The sequence below is a fragment of the Ranitomeya variabilis genome, chromosome 4 (genome assembly GCF_051348905.1).
Source record: "Ranitomeya variabilis isolate aRanVar5 chromosome 4, aRanVar5.hap1, whole genome shotgun sequence".
Taxonomy (NCBI): Eukaryota; Metazoa; Chordata; class Amphibia; order Anura; family Dendrobatidae; genus Ranitomeya; species Ranitomeya variabilis.
In genome coordinates this window covers 238598235-238619051 of record NC_135235.1, presented here as the reverse complement: position 1 = coordinate 238619051, position 20817 = coordinate 238598235, and the positions used below count along the sequence as shown (strand labels likewise).

Genomic DNA, 20817 nt, shown 5'->3' with positions numbered 1-20817 from the left:
GGCAGAGACAGCCTCGGGGAGAGGCAGAGGAGGGGGCAGAGACCATGGTAACGCTGATGGGTTGTCCCGGCAAGGAGAAGGTGCGGAAGGGCGCATGGGGGAACACAGGAATGTGATGCCCCCTAGCGCCCTCTAAAGCAGGGAGGTGTGATGAGGGAACAGCCGCCATCTTGGACGGGCATACTAACAGAGATTGGCGTGACTCCATTTTGCCTCCTGGTCACAGGTCTGCAGAGAGGAGTGCTCCTGGCCCCCACCTTTTCTAATGAACATAGTGCCTATTAGTATGGTAATCGGCTGAGCTCAGAGGAGATTGCAGAAGGTACTTCAAAGCTCAGTTAGGAAGCCACACCAGCAGGGGGCTTGGAAATGCTCAAGGGCTTAATTAAAGCACGCATGTCAAGGGGCCACTGGATACACATCTAGTATGGTCGTCCAGCCGAACCGTCTCTGACATGGAATCGTGAATTATGGACGCATCGTCCGAGGTAGCGGCTCATAAAAAATATTCCCCTCGTCCTAAAGAAATGGTGCATCTAATGGTGCGACTCCTGTATCCGTGGGAGGTCTGAAACCCGAGATATAGAGATCAGCCTCCCACAGGGACCGAATGGGTCCAGGTTTGATCCCAGTACGACCGGCAGAACAAACCACAGGCGCTGGTACTGCCCGTGTGCTGATCCGATCATCCTGAGAGCAGTTATCCCATTTATTAGATATTGGAACAAATATCGCAGGGAGGCAGAGGGGTGGAGATTGCTAAGCCCACCCAGCTACAGGGGGAGGGACACGGCAGGGTTAAGAGCTGGACCACGTGGAGAGTGGGGGACACAGAAGATGAACAGCTAAGAAACAGGGCACACGCCAGCCAGAGGGGGGCAAGCACACGCTTTCTGGGGGCTGCCCGGCAACTAAAGTTTGGACCTGCGGAACGCTGCGCCCCCCGGCTTCCACAAGCGACCTCTAACCTGGTAAAGTGACCTCCAGCTTTATACCTTAAGCCTTGTATCATTGTGGTTATATTGTACTCTGACTGTAACTCTTGATATATTGTGATTGTATATTTCTTGTAATTACCTAGTGCGCCCTTAAGGCAATTAAATCATAAATTAATTTTGGGCTGATCCTTTTACTCTGATTGCGAATCTTAGAATACCCAGCGTGGGTAACAGGGCAGTCATTCCGGCGGCCATTTGCTCTAAGTGCAGTTCCCTTACTGACCTGAGAGACAAAGGGGGCGCCGGAGAGCTGTGCCTGTGTAGTGACGTCACGGATTGGTGACGTGGAAGGAACAGGGGCTTTCTTCACAACTGTAATGGCTGACGGGTCCGCTGGTAGGGGCTGCAGTGGTCAAGTGAGAATCTGGTCTACACTTTTCTTTGGTGAATCCTGATACCATGACAGATCATCATAGTTTGTGTAGTCCTACAGGACCGACGGGCAAAAGTCCAGACCTCCCGCTTCTTATTGGAATGCGCACATTGTAGATTTAGGCTGAAGGCAGAAAACCATGAAGGACACAGAAACAAGGAGTAAGGAGACACAAACCAGAATATGCCCCTCGGATCCCTCCTCGGCCCCCAGTACTCTGATAACAGCTTACACCCCTGGTCATTCTCTCCGCAGTTCCTCAGGTCACCACAAGGAGTTGCTTCCAATGAACAGGTCGCCTCGTCCATGGTTCATCTCTGGGATCCGTGGCCTTCAGAACGTGTTGTAGCCATGAGTTGTAAGGCCATGTTGGTTCTCAGCTCCATACACTACTGAGCCGTAGACAACAACTTGTAAACCAGAACACGGCAGGGAACACTCAACTATTACCATCAGCCAATTTGGAACATTGCTAGAACGTTGAAGGTGTACCCTCACATGCAGTCATGAAAATAATCAATTGCTCTGATGAAACTGGCACTCGTGAGGCCCGCCCCAGGAAAGGACGACCAAGCATGACCTCTGCTGCAGAGGAGAAGTTCATCAAGAGTTACCAGCCTCATAAACAGTCTTCATAAATGATGCACAGACATCAAGCAGCAGACACATGTCTACATCAGCTGTCCAGAGAAGATGACGAGGAGGAGCAGCCTCGAAGGTGGAACTGCTGCAAATAAGCCACTAATAAGGACCACAGACAAGAAGAGCTTGGACTGAGCAACAAACGGACTGGACAATGGATTAGTGGAAATCTGTATGGAGGTCTGAGGGGGTCCGAATATGACATTTTTGGTACCAGCTGCCATGTCTTTATGAGACAGAGAAGAGGCAGATGGTTTCCACATGTGTGGTGCCCATAGTGAAGCATCGGGGGAGGTGTGATGGTGGAGGGTCTCTGCTGGGGACACAGTGATTTACTCCACAAACAAGGCCTATTACCATCATGGTCACCGCCTGTCTGCCCTGCATCGGGAGTGATCATCTGTGCTACAATAGGACAATGACCCAGAACTCCAGGCGATGTGACCAAGGGCTGCGGCGGATGACATGGCCTCCACTACTACCAACCTCACCCAATGACACAGAGAGAAGGCAAAGCAGCAGCAAACGCTCTGCACCTCCAGGACCGCTGGAAGCCCCTAGGTGAGGACTGATGAAGCTGCAGAGAGAAGCCGAGGGGAGTAAAGCCATCACTAGAGTAACACGGGGACACCAGGAGGAATCCGAGGTGTGACACATACCTACAAGAGAACGGAAACCCTATGCAGGAGCCGAGCAGCCACCTGCAGTCCTATGTAACACCACAGATAGCGTAGATGTCACCTACAGTCCCATGTAACACCACCGATAACACAGTGATAACTCTGAGTACAGATAATGTAGTAGATGTCACCTGCAGTCCTATGTAACACCACAGATAATACAATATGGCTCTGAGTACAGATAATGTCGTAGATGTCACCTGCAGTCCTATGTAACACCACAGATAACAGTGATATCTCTCTGAGTACAGATAATGTAGTAGATGTCACCTGCAGTCCTATGTAACACCACAGATAATACAATATGGCTCGGAGTACAGATAATGTAGTAGATGTCACCTGCAGTCCTTTGTAACACCACAGATAACACAGTGATAACTCTCTGAGTACAGATAATGTAGTAGATGTCACCTGCAGTCCTATGTAACACCACAGTTAACAGTGATATCTCTCTGAGTACAGATAATGTAGTAGATGTCACCTGCAGTCCTATGTAACACCACAGTTAACAGTGATATCTCTCTGAGTACAGATAATGTAGTAGATGTCACCTGCAGTCCTATGTAACACCACAGATAACACAGTGATATCTCTCTGAGTACAGATAATGTAATAGATGTCACCTGCAGTCCTATGTAACACCACAGATAACAGTGATATCTCTCTGAGTACAGATAATGTAGATGTCACTTGCAGTCCTATGTAACACCACCGATAACACAGTGATAACTCTCTGAGTACAGACACACAGTGATAACTCTCTGAGTACAGATAATGTAGTAGATGTCACCTGCAGTCCTAAGTAACACCACAGATAACAGTGATAATTCTGAGTACAGATAATGTAGTAGATGCCACCTGCAGTCCTATGTAACACCACAGATAATACAATATCACTCTGAGTACAGATAATAAAGTAGATGTCACCTGCAGTCCTATGTAACACCACAGATAATACAATATCACTCTGAGTACAGATAATAAAGTAGATGTCACCTGCAGCCCTATGTAACACCACAGATAACACAGTGATAACTCTCTGAGAACAGATAATGTAGTAGATGTCACATGCAGCCCTATGTAACACCACCGATAACACAGCGATAACTCTCTGAGTACAGATAATGTAGTAGATGTCACTTGCAGTCCTATGTAACACCACAGATAACACAGTGATAACTTTCTGAGTACAGATAAAGTAGTAGCTGTCACCTGCAGTCCTATGTAACACCACAGATAACACAGTGATAACTCTGAGCACAGATAATGTAGTAGATGTCACCTGCAGTCCTATGTAACACCACCGATAACACTGATTAATGGGTGCACGTATATACATACAAGATACAGGCAGAGTCACCTCCGTTCTACATTTGTTGACAAACATTTGGGTGCAGATATTGGGGGGTACATATGGTGGGTGAGATCTGGGTGCAGATATTGGGGGGTACATATGGTGGGGGACATCTGGGTGCAGATATTGGGGGGTACATATGGTGGGGAGATCTGGGTGCAGATATTGGGGGATACATAAGGTGGGGGAGATCTGGGTGCAGATATTGGGGGGCACATATGGTGGGGGACATCTGGGTGCAGATATTAGGGGGTACATATGGTGGGGAGATCTGGGTGCAGATATTGGGGGGTACAGAAGGTGGGGGGAGATCTGGGTGCAGATATTGGGGGGCACATATGGTGGGGGGAGATCTGGGTGTAGATATTGAGGGTACATATGGTGGGGGGTGAGATCTGGGTGCAGATATTGGGGGGTACATATGTGGGGGGTGAGTTCTGGGTGTAGATATTGGGGGGCACATATGGTGGGGGACATCTGGGTACAGATTTTGGGGGGCACATATGGTGGGGGAGATCTGGGTGCAGATATTGGGGCACATATGGTGGGGGAGATCTGGGTGCAGATATTGGGGGGTACATAAGGTGGGGGGAGATCTGGGTGCAGATATTGGGGGGCACATATGGTGGGGGAGATCTGGGTGTAGATATTGAGGGTACATATGGTGGGGTACATATGGTGGGGGGATCTGGGTGCAGATATTGGGGGGTACATATGGTGAGGTGAGATCTGGGTGCAGATATTGGAGGGTACATATGTGGGGGTGAGTTCTGGGTGCAGATATTGGGGGGTACATATGGTGGGGTGAGATCTGGGTGCAGATATTGGGGGCACATATGGTGGGGGGAGATCTGGGTGCAGATATTGGGAGTACATATGGTGGGGGTGAGATCTGGGTGCAGATATTGGGAGTACATATGGTGGGGGTGAGATCTGGGTGCAGATATTGGGGGTACATATGGTGGGGGTGAGATCTGGGTGCAGATATTGGGGGGTACATATGGTGGGGGAGATCTGGGTGCAGATATTGGGGGCACATATGGTGGGGGGAGATCTGGGTGCAGATATTGGGAGTACATATGGTGGGGGTGAGATCTGGGTGCAGATATTGGGGGTACATATGGTGGGGGTGAGATCTGGGTGCAGATATTGGGGGGTACATATGGTGGGGGTGAGATCTGGGTGCAGATATTGGGTGGCACATTGTGGGGGGGACATTTGGGTGAAGATACTGGGGGCAGGTCTGGGTGCAGATATTGGGGGGTACATGTGGGGGGTGAGTTCTGGGTGCAGATATTGGGGGGTACATATGGGGGTGAGTTCTGGGTGCAGATATTGGGGGGTACATATGGTGGGGAGATCTGGGTGCAGATATTGGGGGGTACATATGGTGGGGGGTGAGATCTGAGTGCAGATACTGGGGGGTACATATGGTGGGGGTGAGATCTGGGTGCAGATATTGGGGGGTACATATGGTGGGGGTGAGATCTGGGTGCAGATATTGCGGGTACATACGGTGGGGGGTGAGATCTGGGTGCAGATATTGGGGGTACATACGGTGGGGGTGAGATCTGGGTGCAGATATTGGGGGGCACATTGTGGGGGGGACATCTGGGTGCAGATATTGGGGGGCAGGTCTGGGTGCAGATATGGGGGGGTGAGATCTGGGTGCAGATATTGGGGGGGTGAGATCTGGGTGCAGATATTGGGGGGCACATTGTGGGGGGGACATCTGGGTGCAGATATTGGGGGGCAGGTCTGGGTGCAGATATGGGGGGGTGAGATCTGGGTGCAGATATTGGGGGGGTGAGATCTGGGTGCAGATATTGGGGGGCACATTGTCGGGGGGACATCTGGGTGCAGATATTGGGGGGCAGGTCTGGGTGCAGATATTGGGGGGGGTGAGATCTGGGTGCAGATATTGGGGGGGTGAGATCTGGGTGCAGATATTGGGGGGCACATTGTCGGGGGGACATCTGGGTGCAGATATTGGGGGGCAGGTCTGGGTGCAGATATTGGGGGGGTGAGATCTGGGTGCAGATATTGGGGGGGTGAGATCTGGGTGCAGATATTGGGGGTACATATGGTGGAGGGATCTGGGTGCAGATAATGGGAGGTGAGATCTGGGTGCAGATATTGGGGGCACACTGTGGGGGGGGAGGTCAGGGTTCAGATATTGGGGGGGTGAGATCTGGGTGCAGATATTGGGGGGGGGGCACATTGTGGGGGGGACATCTGGGTGCAGATACTGGGGGGTACATATGGTGGGGGTGAGATCTGGGTGCAGATATTGGGGGGGACATATGGTGGGGGGAGATCTGGGTGCAGATATTGGGGGGCACTCACCCGCTGACGTGTATGGCCAGGCTGGTGCCCAGCACACACACCGCCTGCAGTCTTTGCCCCCGGCCGAGGCGCACCGTCCGGCTCTGTCCCCGCATTCTGCCGATCTCCACCTGCGTCCTGCAGCAGCCTCCGCTGCTCTACTCATCCCCGACCGGAGCTCCGCCCCCTGTCAGTCACAGCGGAGGGGCGTGGCCAGTGCCAGAGGGATCCTGCGCCCTAATCCCTGCAGATAAGTATAGAATCTCCCAGTAAGGAGAGAACCGAGCGCCGAGCAATAAAGTCACCCTGTGCTGTAATATTAATATAATGCCCCCTGTGCTGTAATAATAATATAATGCCCCCTGTGCTGTAATAATAATAATATAATGTCCCCTGTGCTGTAATACTAATATAATGCCCCCTGTGCTGTAATACTAATATAATGCCCCCTGTGCTGTAATACTATTATAATGCCCCCTGTGCTGTAATACTATTATAATGCCCCCTGTGCTGTAATATAATAATATAATGCACCCTGCGCTGTAAGAATAATATAATGCACCCTGCGCTGTAATAATATAATGCACCCTGTGCTGTAATAATATAATGCAAACAAAACCAAAGAAGAAAAGCAAGAATCCAATAAAATATAACTTTTAATATATAAAGTTTAAAAGCGTTTATCCAGAAATGCAGACAAGTAACAATACTCTAAATATACCATAGGGAAAATTTAATAAAGACAAATAATATGTCCTATCGGGCCCTACAAATCAACTATATTGGCCCCTACCTGACAGTGGAGGTTGGCACCCTAAGTTTCAGCGGTAGGTGCCCCCACTCCGCGGCGACTTGCCCTCCTGTCCCTACAAAACCCTATAGTCAATTTAAAAAATGTGTCCCAATACACCCATTGCCCAAGTGAAAAAAAACACAAAAAAATATACAAAAAAACTAGAAAAAAAATGAAATAATAAAGCGGATAAATTCCACAAAAAATCATTGCTCTATTCAACTCCACACAATGGGAGAAGACATGGGGACTAGTACCCCCCCCCCCCCCTTTTTTTTTTTAAATATCAATCTATAGGCAAATATGGTGTAGAACTGTATACTTGTCTAGTTTGTTCTGTAATGTTATTAGGGGGAAGCAAAAAACAATAAATCAGCGTTCCATATCACATATTATTCATTCTAGAACACCAATAGTTATTATTTGTATAAAGTATTGCCAATAATCACTACCCATTTAGATGGGCATATACAGCGGAGTTTGCTATCCACAATGGGCTACCGATCGACCCCAAAAGAAATCAGAAGCTGCTTTTAAACATAATAGTTCAAAAAGTCACCTACAGGCAAATGACCATATACTCATCTGTGCTGTGACGTAGGAGGTTACTGTCATACTGGGTCATCGGTGAGACACATGTAAACGACATCCCAAATAGTATCCAACGCGTTTCCCCCCCGTGGGAATAGCGGGGGTTCATCAGGGAATGTTGGCCATCGCAGTGGAATAGGGCAGCTTTTAAACTTTATATATTAAAAGTTATATTTTATTGGATTCTTGCTTTTCTTCTTTGGTTTTGTTGGTAATTAAGGATCCTGACATATTTGTTTTTGGTGGACTTTTCTAAGTATAATATGGCAGGTTTTCTCTCGGGACCATTGGATGCTAAGAAGTGGCTTGATGATGCGAGGGAGGCCTTTTCTGACGTTGAGGGCACAAACGACTCTTTGATTACCCCCACTTTAAAATCCCAGGTCTCAGATCTTTTGAATGCTTATAAAAATAATATAAAATCATGGTGGGAAGTACAGTCACTTGAAAATTCTATTAAGCACAAAATCATACCCTATGGTCTTAGGATACATACCAGGCCCTAGGTGTGCTTCTCCAACTCTCTTGGCAAGGTGGGAGGAGGAATCGATTGCATCATCTTTAAGATTCATGCAAATTTTAGTGGAGGAGGAAAGAAAGACATTAGAAAGTACCTCCAATACTTTGAAGGATCTGGTTGAGAACGTTCTTGGGATGTCGTTTACATGTGTCTCACCGATGACCCAGTATGACAGTAACCTCCCACGTCACAGCACAGATGAGTATATGGTCATTTGAGCATCATTTTTTTGATGTGGCATAAAAGTATTGAATATTATTAGCCTCATATGTGCAAATCATGATAGAGCGCTAAAGAGAAACCCTATTAAAGGGGAATGGTTGACATTTTTTGGAGGTGGTGCCTGTAGGTGACTTTTTGAACTATTATGTTTAAAAGCAGCTTCTGATTTCTTTTGGGGTCGATCGGTAGCCCATTGTGGATAGCAAACTCCGCTGTATATGTCCATCTAAATGGGTATTGATTATATTGGCAATACTTTATACAAATAATAACTATTGGTGTTCTAGAATGAATAATATGTGATATGGAACGCGGATTTATTGTTTTTTGCTTCCCCCTAATAACATTACAGAACTAGACAAGTATACAGTTCTACACCATATTTGCCTATAGATTGATATTTTTTTTAAAAAAAGGGGGGGGGGGGTACTAGTCCCCATGTCTTCTCCCATTGTGTGGAGTTGAATAGAGCAATGATTTTTTGTGGAATTTATCCGCTTTATTTATTATTTCATTTTTTCTAGTTTTTTTGTATATTTTTTTGTGTTTTTTTCACTTGGGCAATGGGTGTATTGGGACACATTTTTTAAATTGACTATAGGGTTTTGTAGGGACAGGAGGGCAAGTCGCCGCGGAGTGGGGGCACCTACCGCTGAAACTTAGGGTGCCAACCTCCAATGTCAGGTAGGGGCCAATATAGTTGATTTGTAGGGCCCGATGCAGTGGCGTATCCAGGGGGGGGGGGCAGCCGGGGCATGTGCCCCGGGCGCAGCCGACAGGGGGGCGTCAGCGGGCCGCCTGATGATGCGGCGGTCCAAGGAGGGGGTTGGCAGGGCCAGGGAGCGGGGGCTGTCTAATTATACTCACCTACTCCTGGCGCGGTCCCTGCAGGACCCTGGCTGCCCGGCGCCCCAGCTTCTTCCTGTACTGAGCGGTCACATGGTACCGCTCATTACAGTAATGAATATGCAGCTCCACCTCCCATAGGGGTGGAGCCGCATATTCATTACTGTAATGAGCGGTAACGGTGACCGCTCAGTACAGGAAGAAGCAGCAGCGCCGGGGAAGCAGGGACTGCACCGTGCCAGGAGTAGGTGAGTATACGGGGAGGGGAGCGCTGCGCGATATTCACTTGCTCCTCGTTCCAGCCGCCGGTCCGTCTTCTGCAGTGACGCTGAGGTCAGAGGGCGCGGTGACGTAGTTAGTGCGTGCCCTCTGCCTAAACGTCAGTGCAGAGGAGGCGGAAGATGGAGTGGCAGCTGGAACGAGGAGCGGTGAATATTGAAAGTGCCGGGGGCCTGAGTGACGGAGAGGTGAGTATGTGATTTTTTTTCTTTTTTTTTTTATCGCAGTAACAGCAAATGGGGCAAATATCTGTATGGGGCATCTTATGGGGCCATAACATTTGTGCAGCACTATATGGGGCCATAATGTTTGTGCAGCACTACAAGGGGGCCATAATGTTTGTGCAGCACTACAAGGGGGCCATAATGTTTGTGCAGCACTATATGGGGGCCATAATGTTTGTGCAGCACTATATGGGGGCCATAATGTTTGTGCAGCACTATATGGGGGCCATAATGTTTGTGCAGCACTATATGGGGGCCATAATGTTTGTGCAGCACTATATGGGGGCCATAATGTTTGTGCAGCACTATATGGGGGCCATAATGTTTGTGCAGCACTATATGGGGGCCATAATGTTTGTGCAGCACTATATGGGCCATAACGTTTGTGCATCACTATATTGGGGCCATAACCTTTGTGCAGCACTATAACGGGGCAAGTGTCTGTATGGGGCATCTATGGGGCCATATCATTTGTGCAGCACTATAACGGGGCAAGTGTCTGTATGGGGCATCTATGGGGCCATATCATTTGTGCAGCACTATAATGGGGCAAGTGTCTGTATGGAGCATCTATGGGGCCATAACGTTTGTGCAGCACTATATGGGGCAAATGTCTCTATGGAGCATCTTATGGGCCCATCATGAACTGTATGGAGCATTATATGGGGCTCCTGATTCAATATGGATATTCAAAAACACTTAACCTACTGATGTCTCAATTAATTTTACTTTTATTGGTATCTATTTTTAACATTATGGAGATTCAGGAATGTACCTTGGCTTGGTCATACAGTTTCAATAGAGTTAAGGTTCAAATGGGGGGGGGGGGGGGCGCCAATCTGATCCTTTGCCCTGGGTGCTGGAAAGGCTAGATACACCTCTGGCCCGATAGGACATATTATTTGTCTTTATTAAATTTCCCCTATGGTATATTTAGAGTATTGTTACTTGTCTGCATTTCTGGATAAACGCTTTTAAACTTTTTATATTAAAAGTTATATTTTATTGGATTCTTGCTTTTCTTCTTTAGTTTTTTTGGTAAATAGGGATCCTGACATTTGTTTTTGGTGGACTTTAATAATATAATGCACCCTGTGCTGTAATACTAATATAATGCACCCTGCGCTGTAATAATAATATAATGCACCCTGTGCTGTAATACTAATATATTGCACCCTGCTCTGTAATAATATAATATAATGCCCCCTGCGCTGTAATAATAATATAATGCACCCTGTGCTGTAATACTAATATAATGCACCCTGTGCTGTAATACTAATATAATGCACCCTGTGCTGTAATACTAATATAATGCACCCTGTGCTGTAATAATATAATGCCCCCTGTTCTGTAATAATAATATAATGCCCCCTGCGCTGTAATAATAATATAATGCATCCCGTGCTGTAATATTATAATATATTGCACCCTGTGCTGTAATAATATAATGCACCCTGTGCTGTAATAATATAATATAATGCACTCTGTGCTGTAATAATATAATAATACATCCTGTGCTGTAATAATATAATATATAGCACCCTGTAATGTAATAATATAATATAATGCACCCTGTGCTGTAATAATATAATATATTGCACCCTGTACTGAAATATAATAATGCACCCTGTGCTGTAATAATATAATATATTGCACCTTGTAATGTAATAATATAATATAATGCACCCTGTGCTGTAATAATATAATATAATGCACCCTGTGCTGTAATAATATAATATAATGAACCCTGTGCTGTAATAATAATATAATGCCCCCTGTGCTGTAATAATAATATAATGCAGCCTGTGCTGTAATAATATAATATAATGCAGCCTGTGCTGTAATAATAATATAATGTGTTATGGTTCTCAATGGCAAGAGAACATAGCCCAGCAAACATACGAACTAGCTCTTGGAAGGATGGAAACTAAACTGACCATGAACTAAACCTGCCGCACAACTAACAGTAGCCGGGTAGCGTAGCCTGCGTTTTATCCCTAGACGCCCAGCGCCGGCCGGAGGACTAACTAATCCTGGCAGAGGAAAATACAGTCCTGGCTCACCTCTAGAGAAATTTCCCCGAAAGGCAGACAGAGGCCCCCACATATATTGGCGGTGATTTTAGATGAAAATGACAAACGTAGTATGAAAATAGGTTTAGCAAAATCGAGGTCCGCTTACTAGATAGCAGGAAGACAGAAAGGGCACTTTCATGGTCAGCTGAAAACCCTATCAAAACACATCCTGAAATTACTTTAAGACTCTAGTATTAACTCATAACATCAGAGTGGCAATTTCAGATCACAAGAGCTTTCCAGACACAGAAACGAAACTGCAGCTGTGAACTGGAACAAAATGCAAAAAACAAACAAGGACAAAAGTCCACTTAGCTGGGAGTTGTCTAGAAGCAGGAACATGCACAGAAAGGCTTCTGATTACAATGTTGACCGGCATGGAAGTGACAGAGGAGCAAGGTTAAATAGCGACTCCCACATCCTGATGGGAACAGGTGAACAGAGGGGATGATGCACACAAGTTCAATTCCACCAGTGGCCACCGGGGGAGCCCAAAATCCAATTTCACAACAGTACCCCCCCCTCAAGGAGGGGGCACCGAACCCTCACCAGAACCACCAGGGCGATCAGGATGAGCCCTATGAAAGGCACGGACCAGATCGGAGGCATGAACATCAGAGGCAGTCACCCAAGAATTATCCTCCTGACCGTATCCCTTCCATTTGACCAGATACTGGAGTTTCCGTCTGGAAATACGGGAGTCCAAGATTTTTTCCACAACGTACTCCAACTCGCCCTCAACCAACACCGGAGCAGGAGGCTCAACGGAAGGCACAACCGGTACCTCATACCTGCGCAATAATGACCGATGAAAAACATTATGAATAGAAAAAGATGCAGGGAGGTCCAAACGGAAGGACACAGGGTTAAGAATCTCCAATATCTTGTACGGGCCGATGAACCGAGGCTTAAACTTAGGAGAAGAAACCCTCATACGGACAAAACGAGAAGACAACCACACCAAGTCCCCGACACAAAGCCGAGGACCAACCCGACGCCGGCGGTTGGCAAAAAGCTGAGTCTTCTCCTGGGACAACTTCAAATTGTCCACTACCTGCCCCCAAATCTGATGCAACCTCTCCACCACAGCATCCACTCCAGGACAATCCGAAGATTCCACCTGACCGGAGGAAAATCGAGGATGAAACCCCGAATTACAGAAAAAAGGAGACACCAAGGTGGCAGAGCTGGCCCGATTATTGAGGGCAAACTCCGCTAAAGGCAAAAAAGCAACCCAATCATCCTGATCTGCAGACACAAAACACCTCAAATATGTCTCCAAGGTCTGATTCGTCCGCTCGGTCTGGCCATTAGTCTGAGGATGGAAAGCAGACGAGAAAGACAAATCTATGCCCATCCTAGCACAGAATGCCCGCCAAAATCTAGACACGAATTGGGTTCCTCTGTCAGAAACGATATTCTCCGGAATACCATGCAAACGAACCACATTTTGAAAAAACAGAGGAACCAACTCGGAAGAAGAGGGCAACTTAGGCAGGGGAACCAAATGGACCATCTTAGAGAAACGGTCGCACACCACCCAGATGACAGACATCTTCTGAGAAACAGGAAGATCTGAAATAAAATCCATCGAGATGTGCGTCCAAGGCCTCTTCGGGATAGGCAAGGGCAACAACAATCCACTAGCCCGAGAACAACAAGGCTTGGCCCGAGCACAAACGTCACAAGACTGCACAAAGCCTCGTACATCTCGTGACAGGGAAGGCCACCAGAAGGACCTTGCCACCAAATCCCTGGTACCAAAGATTCCAGGATGACCTGCCAACGCAGAAGAATGAACCTCAGAAATGACTTTACTGGTCCAATCATCAGGAACAAACAGTCTACCAGGTGGGCAACGATCAGGTCTATCCGCCTGAAACTCCTGCAAGGCCCGCCGCAGGTCTGGAGAAACGGCAGACAATATCACTCCATCCTTAAGGATACCTGTAGGTTCAGAATTACCAGGGGAGTCAGGCTCAAAACTCCTAGAAAGGGCATCCGCCTTAACATTCTTAGAACCCGGTAGGTATGACACCACAAAATTAAACCGAGAGAAAAACAACGACCAGCGCGCCTGTCTAGGATTCAGGCGTCTGGCGGACTCAAGATAAATTAAATTTTTGTGGTCGGTCAATACCACCACCTGATGTCTAGCCCCCTCAAGCCAATGACGCCACTCCTCAAAAGCCCACTTCATGGCCAAAAGCTCCCGATTCCCAATATCATAATTCCGCTCGGCGGGCGAAAATTTACGAGAAAAAAAAGCACAAGGTTTCATCACGGAGCAGTCGGAACTTCTCTGCGACAAAACCGCCCCAGCTCCGATTTCAGAAGCGTCGACCTCAACCTGAAAAGGAAGAGCAACATCAGGCTGACGCAACACAGGGGCGGAAGAAAAGCGGCGCTTAAGCTCCCGAAAGGCCTCCACAGCAGCAGGGGACCAATCAGCAACATCAGCACCCTTCTTAGTCAAATCAGTCAATGGTTTAACAACATCAGAAAAACCAGCAATAAATCGACGATAAAAGTTAGCAAAGCCCAAAAATTTCTGAAGACTCTTAAGAGAAGAGGGTTGCGTCCAATCACAAATAGCCTGAACCTTGACAGGATCCATCTCGATGGAAGAGGGGGAAAAAAATGTATCCCAAGAAGGAAATCTTTTGCACCCCAAAAACGCACTTAGAACCCTTCACACACAAGGAATTAGACCGCAAAACCTGAAAAACCCTCCTGACCTGCTGGACATGAGAGTCCCAGTCATCCGAAAAAATCAGAATATCATCCAGATACACAATCATAAATTTATCCAAATAATCACGGAAAATGTCATGCATAAAGGACTGAAAGACTGAAGGGGCATTTGAAAGGCCAAAAGGCATCACCAAATACTCAAAGTGGCCCTCGGGCGTATTAAATGCGGTTTTCCACTCATCCCCCTGCTTAATTCGCACCAAATTATACGCCCCACGGAGATCTATCTTAGAGAACCACTTGGCCCCCTTTATGCGAGCAAACAAATCAGTCAGCAGTGGCAACGGATATTGATATTTAACCGTGATTTTATTCAAAAGCCGATAATCAATACACGGCCTCAAAGAGCCATCTTTCTTAGACACAAAGAAAAAACCGTCTCCTAAGGGAGATGACGAAGGACGAATATGTCCCTTTTCCAAGGACTCCTTTATATATTCTCGCATAGCAGCATGTTCAGGCACAGACAGATTAAATAAACGACCCTTAGGGTATTTACTACCCGGAATCAAGTCTATGGCACAATCGCACTCCCGGTGCGGAGGTAATGAACCAAGCTTAGGTTCTTCAAAAACATCACGATAGTCAGACAAGAATTCAGGAATCTCAGAGGGAATAGATGATGAAATGGAAACCAAAGGTACGTCCCCATGCATCCCCTTACATCCCCAGCTTAACACAGACATAGCTTTCCAGTCGAGGACTGGGTTATGAGATTGCAGCCATGGCAATCCAAGCACCAACACATCATGTAGATTATACAGCACAAGAAAGCGAATAATCTCCTGATGATCCGGATTAATCCGCATAGTTACTTGTGTCCAGTATTGTGGTTTATTACTAGCCAATGGGGTGGAGTCAATCCCCTTCAGAGGTATAGGAGTTTCAAGAGGCTCTAAATCATACCCACAGCGTTTGGCAAAGGACCAATCCATAAGACTCAAAGCGGCGCCAGAGTCGACATAGGCGTCCGCGGTAATAGATGATAAAGAACAAATCAGGGTCACAGATAGAATAAACTTAGACTGAAAAGTGCCAATTGAAACTGACTTATCAAGCTTCTTAGTACGCTTAGAGCATGCTGATATAACATGAGTTGAATCACCACAATAAAAGCACAACCCATTTTTTCGTCTAAAATTCTGCCGTTCGCTTCTGGACAGAATTCTATCACATTGCATATTCTCTGGCGTCTTCTCAGTAGACACCGCCAACTGGTGCACAGGTTTGCGCTCCCGCAGACGTCTATCGATCTGGATAGCCATTGTCATGGACTCATTCAGACCCGCAGGCACAGGGAACCCCACCATAACATCCTTAATGGCATCAGAGAGACCCTCTCTGAAATTCGCCGCCAGGGCGCACTCATTCCACTGAGTAAGCACAGACCATTTACGGAATTTTTGGCAATATATTTCAACTTCATCTTGCCCCTGAGATAGGGACATCAAGGCTTTTTCCGCCTGAAGCTCTAAATGAGGTTCCTCATAAAGCAACCCCAAGGCCAGAAAAAACGCATCCACATTGAGCAACGCAGGATCCCCTGGAGCCAATGCAAAAGCCCAATCTTGAGGGTCGCCCCGGAGCAAAGAAATCACAATCCTGACCTGCTGAGCAGGATCTCCAGCAGAGCGAGATTTCAGGAACAAAAACAACTTGCAATTATTTTTGAAATTTTGAAAGCAAGATCTATTCCCCGAGAAAAATTCAGGCAAAGGAATTCTAGGTTCAGATATAGGAACATGAACAACACAGTCTTGTAAATTTTGAACTTTCGTGGTGAGATTATTCAAACCTGCAGCTAAACTCTGAATATCCATTTTAAACAGGTGAACACAGAGCCATTCCAGGATTAGAAGGAGAGAGAGAGAGGAAGGCTGCAATATAGGCAGACTTGCAAGTGATTCAATTGGAAGCACACTCAGAACTGAAGGGAAAAAAAAAAAAAAAATCTTCAGCAGACTTCTTTTTTCTCTCCTTTCTCTGCCAATTAATTTAACCCTTTGCGGGCCGGTCAAACTGTTATGGTTCTCAATGGCAAGAGAACATAGCCCAGCAAACATACGAACTAGCTCTTGGAAGGATGGAAACTAAACTGACCATGAACTAAACCTGCCGCACAACTAACAGTAGCCGGGTAGCGTAGCCTGCGTTTTATCCCTAGACGCCCAGCGCCGGCCGGAGGACTAACTAATCCTGGCAGAGGAAAATACAGTCCTGGCTCACCTCTAGAGAAATTTCCCCGAAAGGCAGACAGAGGCCCCCACATATATTGGCGGTGATTTTAGATGAAAATGACAAACGTAGTATGAAAATAGGTTTAGCAAAATCGAGGTCCGCTTACTAGATAGCAGGAAGACAGAAAGGGCACTTTCATGGTCAGCTGAAAACCCTATCAAAACACATCCTGAAATTACTTTAAGACTCTAGTATTAACTCATAACATCAGAGTGGCAATTTCAGATCACAAGAGCTTTCCAGACACAGAAACGAAACTGCAGCTGTGAACTGGAACAAAATGCAAAAAACAAACAAGGACAAAAGTCCACTTAGCTGGGAGTTGTCTAGAAGCAGGAACATGCACAGAAAGGCTTCTGATTACAATGTTGACCGGCATGGAAGTGACAGAGGAGCAAGGTTAAATAGCGACTCCCACATCCTGATGGGAACAGGTGAACAGAGGGGATGATGCACACAAGTTCAATTCCACCAGTGGCCACCGGGGGAGCCCAAAATCCAATTTCACAACAATAATGCCCCCTTTGCTGTAATAATAATATAATGCCCCCTGTGCTGTAATAATAATATAATGCACCCTGTGCTGTAATAACAGTACAACTCTCTATACTAATCCATAATATATAATACATCATATAATGATGGAGGTGACGGACAGTCACCAGATACTGATGATGGAGGAGACGGGAGGTCACCAGATACTGATGATTGAGGTGAAGGGCGGTCACCAGATAATGATGATGGAGGCAATGGGCGGTCACCAGATACTGATGATGGAGGTGAAGGGCGGTCACCAGATACTGATGATGGAGGTGAAGGGTGGTCACCAGATACTGATGATGGAGGCGGTCACCAGATACTGATGATGGAGGTGACGGGCGGTCACCAGATACTGATGATGGAGGTGACGGGCGGTCACCAGATACTGATGATGGAGGTGACGGGCGGTCACCAGATACTGATGATGGAGGTGACGGGCGGTCACCAGATACTGATGATGGAGGTGACGGGCGGTCACCAGATACTGATGATGGAGGCGACGGGCGGTCACCAGATACTGATGATGGAGGCGACGGGCGGTCACCAGATACTGATGATGGAGGTGACGGGAAGTCCCCAGATACTGATGATGGAGGTGATGGGCGGTCACCAGATACTGATGATGGAGGCGATGGGCGGTCACCAGATACTGATGATAGAGGCGAAGGGCGGTCACCAGATACTGATGATGGAGGCGACGGGCGGTCACCAGATACTGATGATGGAGGCGATGGGCGGTCACCAGATACTGATGATGGAGGTGACGGGCGGTCACCAGATACTGATGATGGAGGTGACGGGCGGTCACCAGATACTGATGATGGAGGTGACGGGAAGTCCCCAGATACTGATGATGGAGGCGACGGGTGATCACAAGATACTGATGATGGAGGTGACGGGCGGTCACCAGATACTGATGATGGAGGTGAAGGGCGGTCACCAGATACTGATGATGGAGATGACGGGCGGTCACCAGATACTGATGATGGAGGTGACGGGCGGTCACCAAATACTGATAATGGAGGTGACTGTAATAATTATAGGGGATAACTCAGGAGACTCTTTGCGTGGAACAAGACAACTACAGGACACAGATTTATAAGTGGTAAAGTCTATATTATCACACGGTGATTCAAACAGGTGCAGAGAGAAACTCAAGTCCACAACACTTGGAGTAAATATTAAATGCAGCTCTAGCAGTCTATAGGAAACTTCAGAGGAAAATGCAATCATGCAGAAAGTCTATGAAGCACAATTATTCTTGAGGATACTTGACACGAATAAGTCCTTGCTTAGTCCAAGACACAGATAGATATGCTTATAAGGCAGTTCAAATAATATCTTAGCTCAACCAGGGAGGTCTGGGTAATAGTCTCAGGTTCTTGCAGAGCAGCAAACAGCTTACATGTCCAGCAAATGCAGATGGAAGTAAACTCGAGCAGCAGATGAGGGAGGCTTACTGGAACTGGTGTATGCAGCAGGAACTCAGACCAGAGTAGCAGGATAACCCCATAGGTTCACAGGAGCAGGTATATAGCCAGGGAGTCACCAGAGATCAGGAGCTGGATGCAAGGCAGAATACTCTAGCACAGACTGAAGGCTGGGGTGGAGTTTTATAGCAGGAAGACACAGTGCACATTCAGACCAAAGACGCCATCTTGGAAAAGGGCAGTAATGCACAAAAGGTAATAAAAAATGTTCAGAGTCCTGACAGTGACGGGTAGTCACCAGATACTGATGATGGAGGTGACGGGTGGTCACCAGATACTGATGATGGAGGTGACGGGCGGTCACCAGATACTGATGATAGAGGCGAAAGGCAGTCACCAGATACTGATGATGGAGGCGACGGGCGGTCACCAGATACTGATGATGGAGGCGACGGGCGGTCACCAGATACTGATGATGGAGGCGAAGGGCAGTCACCAGATACTGATGATGGAGGCGACGGGCAATCACCAGATACTGATGATGGAGGTGAAGGGCGGTCACCAGATACTGATGATGGAGGTGACGGGCAGTCACCAGATACTGATGATGGAGGTGACGGGAAGTCACCAGATACTGATGATGGAGGTGACGGGCAATCACCAGATACTGATGATGGAGGTGAAGGGCGGTCACCAGATACTGATGATGGAGGTGAAGGGCGGTCACCAGATACTGATGATGGAGGTGACGGGCAGTCACCAGATACTGATGATAGAGGCGAAGGGCAGTCACCAGATACTGATGATGGAGGCGACGGGCAATCACCAGATACTGATGATGGAGGTGAAGGGCGGTCACCAGATACTGATGATGGAGGTGACGGGCAGTCACCAGATACTGATGATGGAGGTGACGGGCAGTCACCAGATACTGATGATAGAGGCGACGGGCGGTCACCAGATACTGATGATGGAGGCGATGGGCGGTCACCAGATACTGATGATGGAGGTGACGGGCGGTCACCAGATACTGATGATGGAGGTGACGGGCAGTGACCAGATACTGCTGGATTTACGTTTCTCTTCTTCGTTTACCTTATACTTATCATTGATGGATATAAACTGTTCTCACTTCTTTTATTCTCTTTTGATCTGAGAACTCTTAGTCTCTGTTCACATGTGACTTTTTGCAGCTTTTTTCCTGCAGACAAGAAGCAAGAGAACGGCAGCGTTTTTGGAGAATAAAACTAACTTTATTAAACATGCTGGTGACACATACTTGTGATCTGCACCAAAAAGTGCAGCAAACACAACAAAGAAGCATCAAAAGCACTAAACTCTCCATGAACGCAGCGTCTCTACTGCCAGGAGAGCAGGTGTCGGCTGCAGAGAAAAACTGCGGCTTGTGAACATCGTCCTCCCACACCTGACTGTACCCTTTATACACAATACATGGCTGCTGCCTTAAATGTTTTTCGAGTTATTTGGATTACTGCCCCCATCTTCCTTGAACAGGACCCTCATCAGATTGTGCTGCGTCATGCTCCGGGTCAGTGAGGATATAGATGTGGGGGGGGATCACATGAGGTATATATATATATATATATATATATATATATATATATATATATATATATATATATATATATATATATATATAGTGTGGGGGGCGCCGGCTCTGCTCAGGGTGGTGTGCACATCCTGCAGACACTGCACTGCACAGCCGCAGCTCTGGAGTAGTGGATGTGATGTGTGAGGATAGAGCCCAGCGATGGCTGCAGTGTGGGCCTCAGGAATGCATTGTGCCCCCATAATCTGCTGACAATTGTGCCTTTGTTGATACTCAGCCTCGTGCAGTCGCCGCATGTGATGGGGTCAGAGATCGCTCTGCCTGATGTCAGACGTGTCCTCATCTCTTCCATGTCAGCACTCC

The 20817-nt window shown here is 47.1% G+C and overlaps 1 protein-coding gene across 2 annotated transcripts in view; it reads right to left on the bottom strand.

Moving 5' to 3' along the window:
• LOC143770592 (protein-arginine deiminase type-2-like) overlaps positions 1 to 20817 on the bottom strand; it is a 181179-nt gene that overhangs the window by 36523 nt on the left and 123839 nt on the right. The window contains exon 1 of one of the 2 annotated variants that reach the window (XM_077260363.1): positions 6394 to 6564. The exons of the other annotated variant lie outside the window; for it this stretch is intronic. Coding sequence (XP_077116478.1) covers positions 6394 to 6488 — 95 coding nt within the window. The 5' untranslated portion in view covers positions 6489 to 6564. Of the gene's footprint in view, positions 1 to 6393; positions 6565 to 20817 lie in introns of those variants that run through there. 2 annotated transcript variants of the gene reach the window in all.